Genomic DNA, 17648 nt, shown 5'->3' with positions numbered 1-17648 from the left:
TGTTATCATGTTTTTTACATTTTTCTGTTGTTAATGATTATTTTTAATGTTTAACTATTTTATAAAAACATAAAACTGTATGAATTACTAAAGATTAATTAGTAAATTTTAAAATAAATATTTTTTTTTATTTACAAAAAAACTCTTATCCCTTAATTATTTAGTAAAAATTATTTCCTATTTTTTAAGTTTTATAACATAAGCGTCACCAGGAGCGATAATAAATTCCTTAAAAAGTATGACGTCATTGAGTCTTTTAATTGGACCAACAACAATCTCTCCTTCGTAATATAAAGAAGAAAAATCTCTGTTCTGGGTATTGTTACCAAAATTAGCCACTAAAATGTAAGTATTCTGTCGCGGATACCATCTTTCGATAATTATTAACTCACTTTCGACATACCTGCAATTAAATAAAACATAATATGTTATTACTATTGACATTAAATAATGATCTATTTATTATGTGAATCTCTTCCTCAATAAGTTAGTCTTTTGAGTTACTTATTGATAATTTTCTTGAAAACTATGAAAAAAAGTTTCGAATAAAAGTATGTAGCAATTTTACATAAAAAAGGTCATTACAGTTTAACTTCTATCTCTTATGGTTCAACTACAAACCGACGATAAAGATTGGGAAGTAAGAGAAAAAAATTAATTTTTGGACTTTCATCGTTATTTTGTGGCTAATCTATCAGAAATAGAGGTGGAAATTTGATGATCTTCTATTTCGACTAAATAATACAAATTACCTGATTTCACAATTTACACTTATATGATCATGCTTCAGAGCAGCTTCAACATAAATTGGAGCAGCGCTCTGACGTAAATTCATCATCTGGGGTACTGCGATACTCATTGAGGTAGGTAATGGCATAGGAGAGCTTGGTATCCAAGGCATTACTGTACTCGATGAGAACTGTTCTGTCTTATTATGAAACACAAAAGACCAGATCATTGGTGAAAGGTTGTGCAAATTCTCCAGATCAGTGTGATCTTCACACTTGCAATCTCTCATTCCGATCTAAAAAAATCACCCATTTTTAATCTAAACTTTTTATCATCATTTTAATAATAACAAACTTTTTTATTAAACATATTATTATTTACCTCGTCCCCATAAAATATGCTTGGAGTCCCCGGCAACATCATAGCAAAAATAATAGCAGCTTTCGTAGCATTTTTTGACGACAAGCACGATGCTATTCTCTTGGTTTCCACATTCCCCACTGACCAATGAACCCACATTCTCTGATCAACAACTTTACTTGGATCTTCATGAACAATAAATAAATTAGCCATCACATCTTCAACCTGTCTCTGAATTGCCTTAGTTCCATTAGTCATCTTTAGCGTCACATCAACCAAATCCATCACTTCCATTATTTTTTCTTTAATCATCGGTTTTCTAGCAACTTCTAGGACCTTCCAGTTGCACATGAGGATCCTCTGAGGTCCCATGATGTCTCTCCAATGGTTTAAAAAATTCATAAAATTCGAATCATTAACATAATGCTCTAAGCCTTTCAAGTAAAATCCATCAACATTCTTTTGTCGCCAAAACGTTAGGACCAATGTTATTTCATGCAAGGAATTCTTGCTAATGTCATCAGAATTAGGTAGAGTATATCTTTCATACTTTGGTGCATTTTTTTCTGAAGAATTTGATATTGATGATGTTAAATTGTCATCTCGAGCTTCGACTTCTCTAGAAATTCTCTTGTAATCAGCCATTATCTTTTCATTCTCGAAATTAGGATTATTTCCTATCGATTTTCGGCTGACATAGGCATGAATTGGAATATCTAGTACAAGATTAATATCATTACGATGAAGTTGGTCAACAAGATTCGTAAAATCCGCCATTGTTCCAAGATTATCGTCAATAGAAGTGAGATTCTTGATATTTAAGTAGTGTTCTGGATAATGAGTTGCCTGGAAAATGGAGTTTAATCGAATTGTCTTAACTCCAAGACTCTTTAGGTAACCCAATCGCATAGATATACCTCGCAGATCCCCAATTCCATCACCAACATTCGATGAATCTTGAAACGATGCTGGGAATATCTCGTAGAAGAGCTTTCCTTGCCACCATTCTGTTGGTGGATCACATCGTCGTGGCATCGTGACAATACCTCGGATAGCAAACGTTGTTACCAAACTCAGTAATCCTATCATCAACCAAAAACAAATCCGTCTAATCTTTGGCCAATTCCATTGAGTAAAAGCAAAGTCTTTGGGCGATTTTGGCATTATCACTTGGATTCCAACCATTGGAGCTTTACCGCCATTTTCTTGACTATAAAACTGGACAAAATAATAAGGTTAATCAGGTTAAAAACCTTGTAATATTTAAATTACTCCACTGTAGTCAGTTAAAATTGTTTTAAACTCACAATTGCTTGAGCATCGGGTGCTAAATGTTGATATGCTGTATTCAATTGAGTTAATAATTGAGTACAAACCGGCTCCTTATTTAAACTACGACTTTCTTCGCTACTGCTTGATTCTACCATTGGATCCCTTGAGCTTGCTTCTTTAATAAAAAATTAATTTATTAATATTTTTTTCTCTAAAACACGTAAATTAAATAATTAGTCTATTATAGAAACTTATAAAAGCTTTTTCTTCTACATTTTGCCAATAAAGAAATAAAAAAAAACATTAACTGAGCTAAATGACAAAAATAACTTTTTTTCAATAACATCAAAAATATTTGCCCTCAATAGATTTAAGTACGTTAAATAGGAAAAAGAAAGAGTCATTTTTATAGTTGATTTCAATAGTTCATAAACTGCGAGTAATTTCTATTTATAATAATTGAAGCTTTTAATTTTAATATTAATCAATTATTCTGAATAAAAAATAATAAATATTACTTCTTAAAAATCTCTATTTTATATCAAAAGAAAAAAAAAGTATTGACAAAAAATTTTTCATTAAAATTTTCAATCATTTTTGTATTCAAGTTATACACTCACAAATTTAATATTAATACTTTTTCATGAATTGATGCAATCTTAAAGGATTCAACCAAGTATGTATAAATAAATAAATAAAAATTATTTATCATCAATTTGAACCTGAAACTTACCGTCATTGTTTATTTTACTATTGTTAATATTAGCATTGTTAATAGTTAGTGCATTAACAACAGCTGATTTTATTTCTTCTATTGCTGGAGAATTATTGTCTAGACGATCAAACATTGTTGATTCTGGAGTTTCCAGTTGGTCTGATGGAGTTTGATCACCAGGAGGTGGACTTGGAGTTAAAAGTGGACAGTCTGATTCCTCTTCATCCTGAAATAAAATAATAATAATAAATTATATTGAGTAATTTTGATTATTGATAATTTTTCATGATTTTTACCTGAATACTAGAATTCTTGATAAATAACCGAGGTGGTTTGGCTGATGATGATGAAAGTAATTCACTTGGTGAGTCAATCGCCAAATGTTTATCCATCTTGTAATTGTAGCCGAATGTTAGGGCGTTATTTTTAGTAGATATGTTTAGTAACTGAGCCTCTAAACTCGTCTGTCTTCATCGACGATTGTCAACCCAGGCCCACATTGTATATGACCTTCAATAAAATAAAGCGCATGCTTATTTTTGACGTCTAAAGGGCGCATGACTGCTCTTCTTCCTAGTTAATTCAAAATAATTATAATTAATTCCTAAATAATGCATCTTATTAATTGCATTTCTTCTTAAAATTATTTAGAATATTTTCAATAATTTATTATTCTACTTTTTTTGATCGTCAGAGTAGTTTTAAAATTGACCAAAAATGAACGAAATTTCATTTTGGATAAAATTAGTGCTTGAAATGTGTTTTATTTTTGATAAAAATTCCAAATATGTATACTTAAGTGCAACTTCTTCGAATATGAGAGCTCAATATGTCAAATAATCAGAAATGAGTGTGATTTCTTATCAACATTGACCCCTTGTAAGTAATAGTTTGACAAAAAAATTGAACTTTGTTGATACTCACACCATTAAATTACAGTTACTACAATTATGATGATTTTTTTATCACTTTTTCCACACAATAATAGCAACAAAAACACAAATAATAGTAATCAATTCATTCTGGTGATAGTCAGTCTTATTTACTTACTTGGAAGCATTGATTAGGACTTCTAAAGTCAATTTTTTTCAACTACAAATCATTCTACAATTTCTCGAAAATGTGATTTAACTTTACTATTTTTCCTTGTTTTCTAATATTGCGATGGTCTTGGACTTTGTTGCTGGATGTCTTGGAGGTATTTCTTGTAACACAAATATTTATTTTAATTTTTAAACATTAATTATAGTAAAAAAAACATTAAATTTTTTAATAGGGTGTGCCGGTTTAATAGTAGGATATCCTTTGGATACTATTAAAGTTCATCTTCAAACCCAAAACTCTAAAAATCCTCAATATCGAGGCACTTGGCATTGCTTTCAATCAATTCTTGCTAAAGAATCAGTAAGTAAAATCACTCTTAATTAAGTTATTTTAATTCAATATATTTTTGTACATGTTTAAAAATATAATAAAAAATATAGCAAAAAATCAATTTTAGATTAAAAAAAACCTTAAACCCTAAATCATTTTAATTTAGGATGTCTTCTTTTAATGTTCCAAAATAACTAAACTTATCGATAACGTATTTTTAAGTTTCATAAACATTTTTAAAGACTTTGTAATGCTGATAGAAGTACCTTAAAACGTTTCATCTTTTCAGATTGCAGGATTTTACAAAGGAATATCATCTCCTCTAGCAGGAGTTGCTGTAATCAATGCCATAGTGTTTGGAGTATACGGTCAAACTCAGAAGCATTTAATTCAAAATTCTGATGATTTATCAAGTCACTTTTTAGCTGGAGCTGCTGCTGGATTAGCACAATCTCCAGTTACATCACCTTTAGAACTTGCTAAAACCCGATTGCAACTTCAAGCTCTTCAATACTCCAATTTTTCATCTAAAAATACGTCATATTCACGATTAAAACACACTCATTATTCTGGTCCACTCCAGTGTTTGAGAAAAATATATTGCATTAAAGGAATCTCTGGAGTCTTTAGTGGTCTGACTGTCACTGCACTACGAGAAGTTCCAAGCTGTGGATTGTATTTTTTTACCTACGAAGCATTGATCCGAGCTGGAGACAAATCATCAACACTCCACATGCTGATAGCCGGAGGTTTAGCTGGTACTGTGTCTTGGGTATTAACTTATCCCGTAGATGTTATCAAATCTCGTCTCCAAGCAGACCACCAAGGTCAATATACTGGAGCTTGGGACTGTTATCGACAATCAATTCGACAAGAAGGTTACAGATGTTTATTCAAAGGTCTTAATTCCACAATTATTCGTGCCTTTCCTACCAACGCCATCACCTTTACTGTTGTCCAGTGGACTTATCGGTTGTGTGGTGATGCTGAAAAACAGATTGACGAGATAAAATATAAATTAGTTGAGCATGAAATGACAAATGAATCTCAATTGAGTTCTATTATTCTTTATAATCATTCTGATGGTCATAGAAGTAGTAATATTAATAGTCAGAGTTATTATCATCATCACTGTAATGTTTTGTTGAATAATTTTAACTCACTTTTCAATAGTATTATCGATAATGCTCATACTTTTAATTTGTACTGCCAAACTACTACTGGAGGTCGAGAAAATGCATATAAAAGTCCAAAATAAAATGATTAAATATTTTTTAAATTGTTGCTAATATTGAGAATTTTTAGATAATTAGCTTAGACAGAGTTATAGAAATTTTTATTGCTAATTTGTTTTTTAATTTGATAAAAAATAAAATTTCATTCACATTGATAAAACTTGAGCTCTCAACAATTAATGCATAACCGACAAAAAAGTTGTCATTGTTTTAAAACTGAGTTTATCAGATACGATTAATCTTAAGTCCAGCAGTAGCTCTAATAAAGCAAGAGCTTACTCATTCTTTCTAAATAAAATATTACAATTTAATAAAATAACCATGGACTTTTTGAAGCTTATATCTTACATTTTAAATTATTAAATATTTATGAATTAATGTTATGTAAGATTGAAAATTTTTAATAACTTAATTTCAAAAATTTTTAATAAACCATTTTTCTAATCTACAATTTGAAAAACATTACAATCAGTATCAATATTAAAAAATTAGATTTAATTATAAATAATATAAAGCTAAATTACATACAATTATTATCACTTAATTATCATGTACTCATTATGAGCATTAAATGTATTCTATTCTATTTTTGTAATCAAATAGTTCATTTTAATTCATCATTTTTATTAAAAAACATTGTAAAGTCGAAATATTTCATAAAACTGGATATTTCGATTAAAAAAATTGGCTTATTAAAAATTCTTATTATCAAATATTATTATTATAATATTATTAATTATTATTGAGAATACCTTTTTAAATCTAAACAAAAAATGTATATTTAAATAAGCATTCTTTTGTTAATATTAACACTTTCGACTTTTACTTCGCGTCATGTGTGTTAATAAAATTTTCAATTTTTCAACACCATTTCTATTTGGTTTATCCAACATAAAAAAATTATTCCAATGAAAAAAATAAATAAAAATCATCAATTTCTTAGCTCAAAAACAACATGATATTCTCTACAAAAGTTTAATCTAAATTCTAACGATACATTTTGTCATAAAAATTACGATGGATAACATGGAGGAAGAAGAAAGACATGTTCTAGAGGCGGAAATGAATAGAAATGAATCATCATCATCATCATTGTTAACCACCTCATCAATATCATCTTCTTCTTTATCATCGTCACCTCACACATCCTTGTTAGCATCACAAAATGACACTGAAGAACAGGTTGAATCTTCAACTAATTCCCAATCAGTAGTAGAATATGGTAGACGATGTATCAGTATTCAAGCCATGCAATCACTTTATGATCTTTGTCAAAATAATCTTCTCTGTGATGCGATCATTCGCCTAGAAGATGGTGGAGTTTTTCCTATTCATCGAGCTATTCTTTCAACTTGCAGTAGTTACTTCAGGTGAGAATATAATTTTTTTCTTCAACTAAATTAAAGTTAATCTTAAATGTTTAAATATTATGTTTATTATTCATCAATAGAACTTTATTTACTACCATTTTTTACTCACAAGAAAAATCTGATGTTTTTATACCTGGTGTTTCAAGTGAAGTTATGCATCTCTTACTTAAATACGCTTATCTTCGATCTTTAAAATTAACTCACGAAAATGTTTGTCAGCTCTTTATTGCTGCTAATTACCTTTGCATGTTTGGAATTCTCGACATTTGTCGTAATTACTTTCGAGACAATCTAACACCTGAAAATTGCATTGGAGTTTTAAGATTTGGTAGAGATCATTGCTGTCAAGGTCTAGAAAGTGACACTCATGCATACATTATGAGGAATTTTGTTGAGGTAAATTTTAAAAGTTATTTAAATTTTAATTTGAAATTAGTAATCCAATTATTGAAGTCGTGAAATTAACATTTTAACATTCATTAGCTACAAGATTGATTTTTAATATTTTTTTATCTTTAATGCCATTTCACAGCTTAAAGCGCCTCGAGTGGCAAAATATAGATATATAAAAGTATATTTGACAGTTTTTGGTCGGCCATATGTAAACGAGTAAGAGAGTTATAAATATGAAAAACAATCTGTCAAATCGCTTTAGACTTTTAATTTCGGATATTTTGCTTATTCTTCAACCAATATTGTTTCTTCAATCATCTCGTTTCATTCCATAAATTTTTGTTGCACGAATCTTTTCCTGTAGGTATTTCCTTGTTTTATCTATTTATTGGCCTAAAATTAGTGCGCAAAAGTCCATATACTTGTATACATATATCTATGTATATTTGTCCGCTCGAGGTGCCTTAAATTATTAGAGTTTATGAATCTTTCTAATGTAAAATCTAAAATGCTTCAATTTTTGTCTGAATCTTTTTTTATATCTTATATTATCTTCGAGATGATCTGAAAAATTTTGATTTTTGAGTAGTTTTATAATCATTTCCGCTTCTTGCCTACAATGAAAGTACTGTTTTTACTATGACTAATTTCTTTCTATTATCTCCAAAAATATTACCTGAAATTTTTCATCATGCTGAAAAATTCCAATTTCACGACTTTGATGACTAGACTTTAGTTTATAAAATTACTTTATATTCACTAATTGCACAGATAGCTCAGAAAAGCGAAGAAATAATAAAACTTTCAATTGACGAGCTATGCCCATTGATTGATGCTGATGAATTAAATGTAAAGAGTGAAGAAATAGTCTGGGAATTTATTGTCAAATGGATTGATCACGATCCTGACAATCGCAAACAATACATCACGCAATTATTAAGAACAGTCCGATTGGGTTTACTAGACACACAGTATTTTTATGAAAAAGTCAAAGAACACAAATATGTAGCTTGCGTTGAAGTGTGTCGACCAATAATCATTGAAACTCTTAAATTCCTTTACGACTTGGAGATGATAATGCAAAAGCATGAAGAATTAGCAACACCAAAGATTGCAAGACCACGAATTCCTCATGAAATATTGTTTGTTTTTGGTGGCTGGATTGGAAATAATCCAACAAGTTTAATAGAAACTTATAATACCAGAGCAGATTGTTGGATACCAGTATATTAAATCAATTAAATTGATTGAATTATTATTCATAGACACTTGAATTAATTAACTCTGAATTATATTAGCAGCTAGAAATAGACTCAAGTGGTGGAGGTCGAGCTTACCATGCGGCTGCAAAAATTGGTTTCAATATTTATGTCGTTGGTGGATATAATAGCATTGAATATTTTAACAGCTGCCGATGTTTTAATGCTGTTACTAAAACCTGGCGAGAAGTGGCTCCAATGAATTCTAGGAGGTTGATTTTATTCAATGCTTTCATTGAAGCCATTATTTTAAAATGAAATCTGATGAACGGTTTGTTAAAAGAGTTATATGTTGCTTCAAATTGTTTTCAAATATACTGTGTATCTTTCAGGATTAGAATTAACTGTTTTATTCCCTAGACTTCAATAATTAAAAATTAATGTATTTATAGTGACATTACTATTTTATATTTGTATTATAGGCAAGAATTGAACAGAATGATGGTGGTCATTTATTAGACATTTCATTTTACTCTCTTCTTCCCCGTGAAAAAACGCTAAGCTATCCAATCAGATTTAAACAATTATATTATTTTGTCATTTGAAATAACATAACACTTTGAATAAATCATTAATCAGCTCATCGTAGTCATAATCTATCTTTTATGAATAAACTATCATTTTCCTAGATGTTACGTCGCTTTGGCAGTGCTAGATGACATTATTTATGCTATGGGGGGGTTCGATGGACTCTTGAGGCTCAAAACAGCTGAAAAATATGATTATCGTACCAACCAGTGGTCACTTATTGCTCCCATGAATGTCCAAAGATCTGAGGGCACTGCAGCAGCTCTCAACAGTAATACTTTTTTTCTCTACAAAATGACGAATTTTTTTTGCTTTCTTCTCTAAAAAAAATTAATTTGTACTTTTCAGATAAAATATATATCACTGGTGGCTTTAATGGGAGTGAATGCACCAACACTGCGGAATTTTATGACCCCAAAACTAACCAGTGGACCATGATAGCAACAATGGGATGTCGAAGGAGTGGATCATCTTGTATTGCCTATCACAATTGTGTGTATGTTTTTGGTAAGAGTGTGTATATATTTGGTTTATCAATATCAATATTTTTATCTGAAGCTTTAGATATTGATGATAATTATTATTCAAGGTGGATTCAATGGCATCTCAAGGATGAAAAGCTGCGAAAAATATAACCCAACTACTAACACTTGGAGCTACATACCCAGCATGTATTATTCTAGGAGTAACTTTGCTGTTGAAATCATCGATGATCTAATCTTTGTTATTGGGGGCTATAATGGAATCACATCAACATTTCATGTTGAATGCTACGATGAAGCTACCAATGAATGGTTATAACTTATTAATATATGCTTGTACAAAATTTTGTAATTATTTACATTCTTTAACCTGTTTTTTTAAGTTTCGATGATTTTATTAACAGGTATGCAGCCACAGATTTAAATATCTATCGTTCTGGTCATTCAGCTTGTGTAATAATGGGCCTGCCAAATGCTCGAGATTACATTTATCAGCATCATGACAGCCTAATGGAAGAAAAACGACAGAAATTATTGGCTCTTGAACTTCAACGTAATTATCAGAATCAACAGAATCATCAACAACAAAATCAACAAAATCAATTAACTCAACAATTCTTGGCTAATATTAATATTAATTTAAATAATAATACAGCTAATACGGCATCAACATCCATGGCATTAGCAAGAATTAATAATCATCGTAATAATCATCGCTGAAAAATAGTTTTTTAAACATTTTTTTCTAGATAAATTTTATTTTACTTAAATTTTGATATGCTGATTAGCAATAATTATATTTTATACTGATGTATCTTTATAAAAATGTTTTCATTAAAAATAACTTAATAGACTTTCAAGTCTTTTTATGACTTACAAATCTCCAACTATTTTAAATTTTTTTATTGTTATTAATCAACTAAAGTGGAGGTACACATTTTTGTTTATTGTTATGATGCACATGATCATTTCAATCACAAACTTCGACTTCACTGCGTATAAATAAAAAAAAGACAATTTGCGAAGCATAATTTTGGCGGGCAAGCACAAAATGTTACTAACAGAGCAATAGAAATTGTTTGCTCGGTAATAGTGTCAGTTATTTTACCGACTGAAAAACAGTCAGGTTGCAAAGAATACTGTCTTACCGTAAGACAGTATTCTTTGTAATTAGTTGCGCAGTCGGTAATTTAAAATTGTTCATAAAAAATTCGCCTTGAATGATGTCAGCGATATGTGCTTATCAATACTCGGTCTAATTATTAAAATTATGTCAAATACAAAAGTTAGGTAGAGAATAATGTATACGTGGCAACGTAGTAGAATAAAAAATCACGTGATTAATTATTTAAATAATTTAACTTTATCAAGTAATGGCTAAAATCATTAAACTACCTGATAATAACGCTGTGACAATCACCATTTGCGAATATTGTTCTAACCTTTCGTTCAAGAGAGTTCAAGACTTTGTTAAGTAAGTATTTATTATTATTGACAAGTTATTACTTCATCATATTACTAAATATCATCATTATTTCATTGTTATAATGATTAATAAATATAGAACGATTTTCATGTCGATGATTATTGTCAAAATAATGAGAAAATATTTATAATTTTCTCAATATCAAATTAAATATTAAACAATAATGGATAGTTTATAGCTTATTTCGTTTACAAAATCAGTTAATAAATGATACAAATAATAATTGGTGTGGTATTTTTCATGTATAATTGGAATATTTTAAATATTGTGAAGTTTTAATTAAGTTAGTTAAATTAGAAAAAAATAGATATTTTTAATTAAAAATATTTTCCATTCTTCTAGACATCTGAGAGAAGAGCATTGTTCAAGAGAAGGTGGTTCTTTCGTTTGCCATTATGGCTACAATGGCGTATGTTCAAGTCTTCCACTGGAAGGAGTGTCAGACAAAGATTATGTAGCACATGCAAATAAACATGCAGTAATGCAACAACAGAAAAAAAATAATGGCGAGATTTCGGATACTTTGCCACCATGGACGGTTTATTCAGCCGTTCAGAATCTCCCTGCTGTCCTAAATGATCCCAAGAAAGGCAAACAGAGCAATTTTTTGACAAAAACATGGGGTGAAAGCTTTGTTGATAAAGTAGACATCCCAAAGAGTCCATTTCTCCCAAATATTTCAATACATTTATTTGATTCTTATTTGAAGAAAATTGGACGAAGATATCGTAGATATTCAAGATCTAATGCGTCAACTGATACACCTTCTCTTTATGATCTATTGAATCATCGACAAAAAAGTAAAACTAGCGATTTCTCAACGCAAAATGATTTTCTAAATATTCCTAGCATTTTTTTTAACTCAAATTTAGATTTAACCAACCGAAAAACGTTTGAGACTATTTTTCCATTCACCAAAGATGGTTTATTGAATGAAGGTGCTAGTAATATAGTAAATCATGTGAAACATCATCAAGAAAAGCTCAGTCAACATTTGGATATCATTGAGATGAGAATTGCTGAACAAGTGGCGTCGAAATCTCAAGCTTTCTTCCAAGCTATGACAAGTCATGATGTTCTTATGGAACAATTGACTCAGACCATCACAGTCTTGAAAGCTTTAAGGAAAAACATTCATCAGATTGATCAGGATTTTGTTATTGATTCCCTAAATATCCTAAGACTAGAAAAAGCAAGATCAAATAGACTACTCGTGTATGAGAAATTAAAATTAATAGCAACAGTTCATCAAAGCCAACCAATGATCCAACTGTTGCTTTCTACTCCTGATTATGTTGCAGCCCTAGACTTGATATCAACAACCCAAGAAATTTTACACCAAGAATTAAATGGAATACAAAGCTTTAGACATTTAAGTTCGCAATTAACTGAGATGGAAAAATTGATAGATAAGATGTTGTTTACTGAATTTCAACGTTATGCCACTGCCGATTTGAATAGACCATTGATAGGTAATGACAATAATGTGATTGATGTTGATAAACTGATATCAATAATTTCTGGTCTACTTCGCCAAAAACATTTTCAATTTATTGATACTTATAAAGAAGAAAGTATCACTACTGTTAGAGCTGTTACTAAACAACGAGTTATTGAAACATTGGCAGCTAGTGATTGTAGTGATCAACAAGCTGCCGCTTTAGAAGTTAGTGGATTGTCTCTTGCTGAAAGATTGACATTGTTGCAAGGCACTATTCAGTCATTAACTTCACTTTTATTTCGTATAAAGGTAAATAACAAAATATATTCAAATGGAAAAGAATGATTAAATTTAATAATTTCTCTAGGTGTTATTATAATTAATTTATTCTAATGATTGTTTATTATTTACAGGCAGTTTATGAAGTCATGAAGGAAACAATAAACCTTTCGAGTGATACTATTTCATCAGAAGGAGGTAGAAAAGTGAATGCCAATTCCATTATTGATAGATTATTAACAGAAGAAGAATCTAGTAGAGTAAACAATAAATTGAGTGATATGCTTATGGCCATTTGTGATTATTGTCATGAACGATTAGGTCAGCTTATATTATCCTCAGGAACTAATGAACGAGAAAAATATTATAATGATACTAAAGATTTACATTATAATAGTAATGACAATGTAACTAATACAATAAGTGGAAATAGTAGTGGGAAAATAAATGAAAAAGAATCACAGCAGTCTAATGATGAAAACAATTCATGGTTGAGTGATAAAGCTACTGTTCTACAAGTATGTCAGCTGGCAAATATGGTGGAGGAATTTACAAACACTTGTGAGCTTATTTGTGGAAAACAATGCACGGGTTTGAGATCAGCATTTAAAGTTCATGCTAGTAAATTTATTCAGAGATTTCATACTGAAAGAAGAAATAAATTAAGTTTACTTTTGGAAGGCGAAAATTGGAAACAGGCTGATATTCCATGGGATTTTCAGCTTTTGATAACATACATGCATAAAAATCAATCATTTCCTAAAGATTTGTATAATAATATTAGTCATAATGAACGAAGTAAAAGTAATACAATTAAAAATGTAATTTTTGTTGGAGATGAAGAGTTTGCTGTTGTTGGGGTTACTTTAATGCTTGTACAAATGATTCATGAGTACTGTCGGTAAGTTGAAAGTTTTATAATCATCCAGATGTATTTTTTTAAACCTAATGAGACCATAAACAAATTATTTATAACTTGAATTTGTTCAGAATGTCGAAAGATAATGTTTTAAACTAGAAAAGATTCAGAAAAGGCTTAAAATTATTCAATATTAATATCATTTAAATTATTCTATCAATCTTAACATAATAATTAAGCTCTGTGATGCCAATTTATGGTTATCAACCATTAACATTATTTCCTGTTAATCTTTATTTTTCTTTGATTAAATCATTTTTATCTCTTATTATTATAATCCGTTATATTTAAATGACTTTTTTTTAAATATCTAAGCCAAAAAAATAGTTGGGTTTAATCTGAAAGATCAATTCTAGATGTTGGACTAAAAAATCTGATCGCCAATATTTCTAAAATAATTTAGTTAATACATTGTAATGATTTATTTCTTTTTTTTCTAGCATCGCAAGTGAACTAATAGTTTTATCAGGAACAATAGGTCGTTATTTAGCAGAAATTCTTCGACTTTTTAACTCTCGTTGTTGCCAACTAGTCTTGGGTGCTGGAGCAATGCAAGTTGCTGGATTAAAAACCATCACCAGTACCATACTCGTTCTTGCTAGTCGAAGTCTCAAGCTCATTCTTTGGACAATGCCATTCGTCAGAGCACATTTTCATGCTTTGGCTAATTCTAATTTAATTAGAGGTAGTGCTATTGGACTGATGAACAGTACGAGCAGTTCAGGTGGTGTTGCATTACTTGACAGTGTCGAGAGAGATATTAGAGCACATGTGAGGGAAATAGAAGGCAAGATTTTGAATATTGTTGATAATCTTGTTGGAGGACAAATCAATAGCTGGGATGCTAGACCACCTGTTCCTTCACAATCATTTAGAAATATCTCAAGGTGAGTTTAGAAAATTTTTATAAAGATTATGATTTATAGAGACACAGATATACTTGGATTTTAATCAGTACAGAAATATCATTAGTTAATTAGTTAGTAAATTGTTTATAGCTTATTTTTTAAATTTAATATACAATTCATTATTAGTAATGTTTGAGATTTATTTATTTAATTAATTAAATGCTAATAGTAACTATGATATTTTTCAGACACTTAACAAAGCTGTACGAAGCAGTATCAGGTATTCTTCCACCTGGCGATGTGCAATCACTTTACAGAACTGTGAATATGTCATTCAAGGAAAAGTTACGAGAACAATTAATTAAAATGAATATTATCAATAATGGTGGTCCTCAGCATGGAGTTGTTATTTCAGAGTTGACATTTTATTTAGAGGCTTTGAGAAATTTGAAAGTCTTGCCGGCTGCTGAACTAAGCGATGATTGGATGTTAGACGTATGGATTAGATAACGTGCAAATATTGTAAATTTAATTAATTTATTATTATTATTTATGAATTAACTATTGATATTACTATTATTATGAAATACACTTGATCAAATGAGCTATAAAAGTTTCTTTTATCAATTATGCTTTATTTGTAATAAAACAAAAATGGGTAATTTATGGATATTTTTTGATTCCGTGTAAACAACTTTCTTCTGTGCACTTTCTTTAAAAGTGATATGAGTTCTAGAGGGGTGTGGGTTTAATCGTGGAGTGAAAGTAGCTCTATAAGTATCAAGTATTATACATCCGCGAAGATGTGAAAACGTACTCTCAGTCGAGATTGTGAGATCTCTTAGAAAATATTACTGAGTGAAATCGACAGAGTATTATTTATTTATTAAACAGATTTTTATTGAAAAATTTTTGTAAGTATTTCTAATATTTTATCCAACCAAATATGTTATTTAATGGATTTTTGTTTTTTTTTCTTGGACTTTAAAGGATTGGTTGAGAAAAAAGAAATACAATGGAGCTAACATTTAGGACTATTGACGATAACAATGGAAAGAAATTGGATAAAATGTTTGGAGTGAAATCAAGCTTTTTGAGTGTTGAACCGAGTGGTTGTATTATTCCACCACACTTTGTTTTTTTAGCGACTAAAATTCGAGATATGGAGGTTTATGATGATGATGTGTGGATGGTATCTTATCCCAGAACAGGTAGAATTCATCTATTGGATCGGTTGATAAATAATGTTGTTTATTTTTCAAAAATTCTAGAGTCTAAGTAATAAAAATTATTAAAATCAATGCAAGAACTAAAACTTTTACATTAATTGACAACTGACATTCTAAATTATTCAATACAAGGACAAAAAGATTAATAAGCCATACAATAAAATTTTTAATTTTCTTGTATTTTCCATTATTATTATTTATTTATTTAGCTATCAAAACTTTATCTTGAAAAAATTCTGTTGATTACTAATTATTATTAATAATATCATATCAAAATTCATAAAAAAATTTCATTGTTTTTCAAACAATTTTAATATAATAATTTTATATTAACTATTATTGAAAAATAATTAAATCTTAAGGAAGTCATTGGGCTCAAGAAATGGTGTGGTGTATTGGAAATGATTATAATTACGAAAAAACTAAAGTTCCGCTCTTAATACGTAATCCATTACTAGAGTAAGTATTTTTTTTATTTAAAAGAATATAAAATTCTTTGAAAAAAATAAATAAATCACTTTAAAAGAATCTTTTTATAAAAAAAAAAGAGCAATAAAATGAATGAATAAACAATTCTAGGTCATCAGCATTGATGGTAACAGGAAAATACGTCCAATTTTTTTCACAATTTGGTAACTCTGTAGAGAATGTTGAGAAAATGGCTAGACCAAGATACATAAAATCTCATTTGCCATGGCAATTATTACCTCAACAAATTCACGAGAAGAAACCAAAAGTTATTTATGTTACACGAAATCCCAAAGACACTTGTGTTAGCTTCTATCACTACTGCAAGTTGATGCATGACATGGAGGGTACATTTTCAGACTTTGCTGAATTGTTTCTTAATAATTCTGGTAAATTTTATTCAAATTGGTTTATTTTTTTCAGTTAAATTCTAATCTAATGTATTCAATTTACTCAGAAATAATTATTTCACAAAGTTTTGATGACAATTGTCATCGTCTTCAAATAAAATTAGTAATCTTAAGTTAAATAATTAAAATTCTTAGCACCCATGGGGCCTCTTTGGAAACATGCTATGGAGTTTTGGAAACGAAGAAAAGAAGAAAAAATCCTCTTCCTGACTTACGAGGAGATGAAAACCAATCAAATCGGAGTGATAAAGAAAACTGCAGATTTTATGGGAAAAAAATGTAGTGATGAACAAGCTAATGAATTGGCAAATCATCTAGAGTTCTCAAAAATGGCAGCGAATCCAGCAATTAATTTAGAAAGCATTTTATCAAGCAACGGTGCTGATAATAAATTTATTAGAAAAGGGGAAATTGGAGATTGGAAAAATTATATGGATGAAAAGTTGTCTAAGAAATTTGATGAATGGACGGAGAAGTATTTTGTAAAGTTCGGGCTCACATTTAATTGTAATACATCTTCAGAGCCATAAAACAACTTGGGAGCTTTAAAAGCTAAATTGTCCTTCTCTGAAATATTTTTTGAATTAATGAATAATAATACACCGATTTGAATAAATTCTATAACCTTATTTTAAGGGTGTGCTAATAAAAATTGTAGAAATGTAAATAGATTTACTCAAAAAAGTCGAAATGAAAGTTTTTTTCTTATTTATTGTACCTTCAAACATCTGTACAGCTTTTGTAACATTTGAACCAGTGGTATTTTTTACAGATTACAGTATTTAATTGCTTTCAACTCCAGCATAAGTAGATATTTTTGATATTAATTAGCATATTTTTCTATATTTTCA

The 17648-nt window shown here is 29.4% G+C and overlaps 5 protein-coding genes across 7 annotated transcripts; 4 read left to right on the top strand and 1 right to left on the bottom strand.

The window, feature by feature from the left end:
• Positions 1 to 96: 96 nt before the first annotated feature.
• On the bottom strand, positions 97 to 4774 carry LOC118070061 (neutral and basic amino acid transport protein rBAT-like). Of its 3 annotated transcripts, none has more exons than XM_035088479.1 (7): positions 4717 to 4774; positions 3373 to 3586; positions 3095 to 3302; positions 2397 to 2536; positions 1111 to 2307; positions 753 to 1024; positions 97 to 403 (listed from the first exon to the last, which is right to left on the bottom strand). In XM_035088479.1, exons 2-7 carry the CDS (start codon positions 3466 to 3468, stop codon positions 178 to 180), a joined length of 2139 nt encoding a protein of 712 aa, XP_034944370.1. In that variant the 5' UTR covers positions 3469 to 3586; positions 4717 to 4774; the 3' UTR covers positions 97 to 177. The 3 variants fall into 3 exon arrangements, with proteins under 3 accessions (XP_034944370.1, XP_034944369.1, XP_034944368.1); XM_035088478.1 differs by lacking the exon at positions 4717 to 4774 and adding an exon at positions 4127 to 4214 and having other exon boundaries at positions 3373 to 3649; XM_035088477.1 differs by lacking the exon at positions 4717 to 4774 and adding an exon at positions 3755 to 4145 and having other exon boundaries at positions 3373 to 3649.
• Positions 4134 to 6244, top strand: LOC118070062 (mitochondrial basic amino acids transporter-like). The gene is made up of 3 exons (XM_035088481.1): positions 4134 to 4274; positions 4353 to 4480; positions 4740 to 6244. Exons 1-3 carry the CDS (start codon positions 4241 to 4243, stop codon positions 5706 to 5708), a joined length of 1131 nt encoding a protein of 376 aa, XP_034944372.1. The 5' UTR covers positions 4134 to 4240; the 3' UTR covers positions 5709 to 6244.
• A 287-nt stretch (positions 6245 to 6531) lies between these two features.
• LOC118070112 (kelch-like protein 10) lies at positions 6532 to 10453 on the top strand. Its single transcript, XM_035088537.1, has 8 exons — positions 6532 to 7055; positions 7136 to 7451; positions 8220 to 8672; positions 8747 to 8919; positions 9337 to 9506; positions 9584 to 9742; positions 9825 to 10029; positions 10122 to 10453. The coding sequence occupies exons 1-8, from the start codon at positions 6703 to 6705 to the stop codon at positions 10435 to 10437; spliced, it is 2145 nt and encodes a 714-aa protein (XP_034944428.1). The 5' UTR covers positions 6532 to 6702; the 3' UTR covers positions 10438 to 10453.
• A 474-nt stretch (positions 10454 to 10927) lies between these two features.
• On the top strand, positions 10928 to 15303 carry scat (VPS54 subunit of GARP complex scat). Its single transcript, XM_035088536.1, has 5 exons — positions 10928 to 11191; positions 11546 to 12953; positions 13058 to 13824; positions 14283 to 14729; positions 14939 to 15303. Exons 1-5 carry the CDS (start codon positions 11091 to 11093, stop codon positions 15198 to 15200), a joined length of 2985 nt encoding a protein of 994 aa, XP_034944427.1. The 5' UTR covers positions 10928 to 11090; the 3' UTR covers positions 15201 to 15303.
• A 165-nt stretch (positions 15304 to 15468) lies between these two features.
• On the top strand, positions 15469 to 17440 carry LOC118070118 (luciferin sulfotransferase-like). The gene is made up of 5 exons (XM_035088544.1): positions 15469 to 15604; positions 15681 to 15901; positions 16282 to 16378; positions 16499 to 16776; positions 16933 to 17440. The coding sequence occupies exons 2-5, from the start codon at positions 15706 to 15708 to the stop codon at positions 17325 to 17327; spliced, it is 966 nt and encodes a 321-aa protein (XP_034944435.1). The 5' UTR covers positions 15469 to 15604; positions 15681 to 15705; the 3' UTR covers positions 17328 to 17440.
• The last annotated feature ends 208 nt before the right edge of the window (positions 17441 to 17648 follow it).

Source organism: Chelonus insularis, unplaced genomic scaffold, assembly GCF_013357705.1.
Source record: "Chelonus insularis isolate UGA/USDA-ARS -01 unplaced genomic scaffold, ASM1335770v1 contig_50_pilon, whole genome shotgun sequence".
Lineage (NCBI taxonomy): Eukaryota > Metazoa > Arthropoda > Insecta > Hymenoptera > Braconidae > Chelonus > Chelonus insularis.
The sequence above is the reverse complement of the archived record's forward strand: the minus strand, read 5'-3'. Positions and strand labels throughout refer to the sequence as shown.

Excerpts from the sequence above, each read along its gene's own strand:
- LOC118070112 (XM_035088537.1), top strand. The coding sequence starts at position 6,703 with ATGGATAACATGGAGGAAGAAGAAAGACATGTTCTAGAGGCGGAAATG. Across the intron at positions 9,743-9,824 it reads CAATTGTGTGTATGTTTTTG|GTGGATTCAATGGCATCTCA; the intron begins GTAAGAGTGTGT and ends TTATTATTCAAG. Across the intron at positions 10,030-10,121 it reads GATGAAGCTACCAATGAATG|GTATGCAGCCACAGATTTAA; the intron begins GTTATAACTTAT and ends TTTTATTAACAG.
- LOC118070061 (XM_035088479.1), bottom strand. The coding sequence starts at position 3,468 with ATGGATAAACATTTGGCGATTGACTCACCAAGTGAATTACTTTCATCA. Across the intron at positions 3,303-3,372 it reads TCAAGAATTCTAGTATTCAG|GATGAAGAGGAATCAGACTG; the intron begins GTAAAAATCATG and ends ATTTTATTTCAG. Across the intron at positions 2,308-2,396 it reads CACCCGATGCTCAAGCAATT|TTTTATAGTCAAGAAAATGG; the intron begins GTGAGTTTAAAA and ends TATTTTGTCCAG.
- scat (XM_035088536.1), top strand. The coding sequence starts at position 11,091 with ATGGCTAAAATCATTAAACTACCTGATAATAACGCTGTGACAATCACC. Across the intron at positions 11,192-11,545 it reads AGAGTTCAAGACTTTGTTAA|ACATCTGAGAGAAGAGCATT; the intron begins GTAAGTATTTAT and ends CCATTCTTCTAG. Across the intron at positions 14,730-14,938 it reads TCATTTAGAAATATCTCAAG|ACACTTAACAAAGCTGTACG; the intron begins GTGAGTTTAGAA and ends GATATTTTTCAG.
- LOC118070118 (XM_035088544.1), top strand. The coding sequence starts at position 15,706 with ATGGAGCTAACATTTAGGACTATTGACGATAACAATGGAAAGAAATTG. Across the intron at positions 15,902-16,281 it reads GGTATCTTATCCCAGAACAG|GAAGTCATTGGGCTCAAGAA; the intron begins GTAGAATTCATC and ends TTAAATCTTAAG. Across the intron at positions 16,777-16,932 it reads ATTGTTTCTTAATAATTCTG|CACCCATGGGGCCTCTTTGG; the intron begins GTAAATTTTATT and ends TAAAATTCTTAG.
- LOC118070062 (XM_035088481.1), top strand. The coding sequence starts at position 4,241 with ATGGTCTTGGACTTTGTTGCTGGATGTCTTGGAG. Across the intron at positions 4,275-4,352 it reads TGTTGCTGGATGTCTTGGAG|GGTGTGCCGGTTTAATAGTA; the intron begins GTATTTCTTGTA and ends ATTTTTTAATAG. Across the intron at positions 4,481-4,739 it reads CAATTCTTGCTAAAGAATCA|ATTGCAGGATTTTACAAAGG; the intron begins GTAAGTAAAATC and ends TCATCTTTTCAG.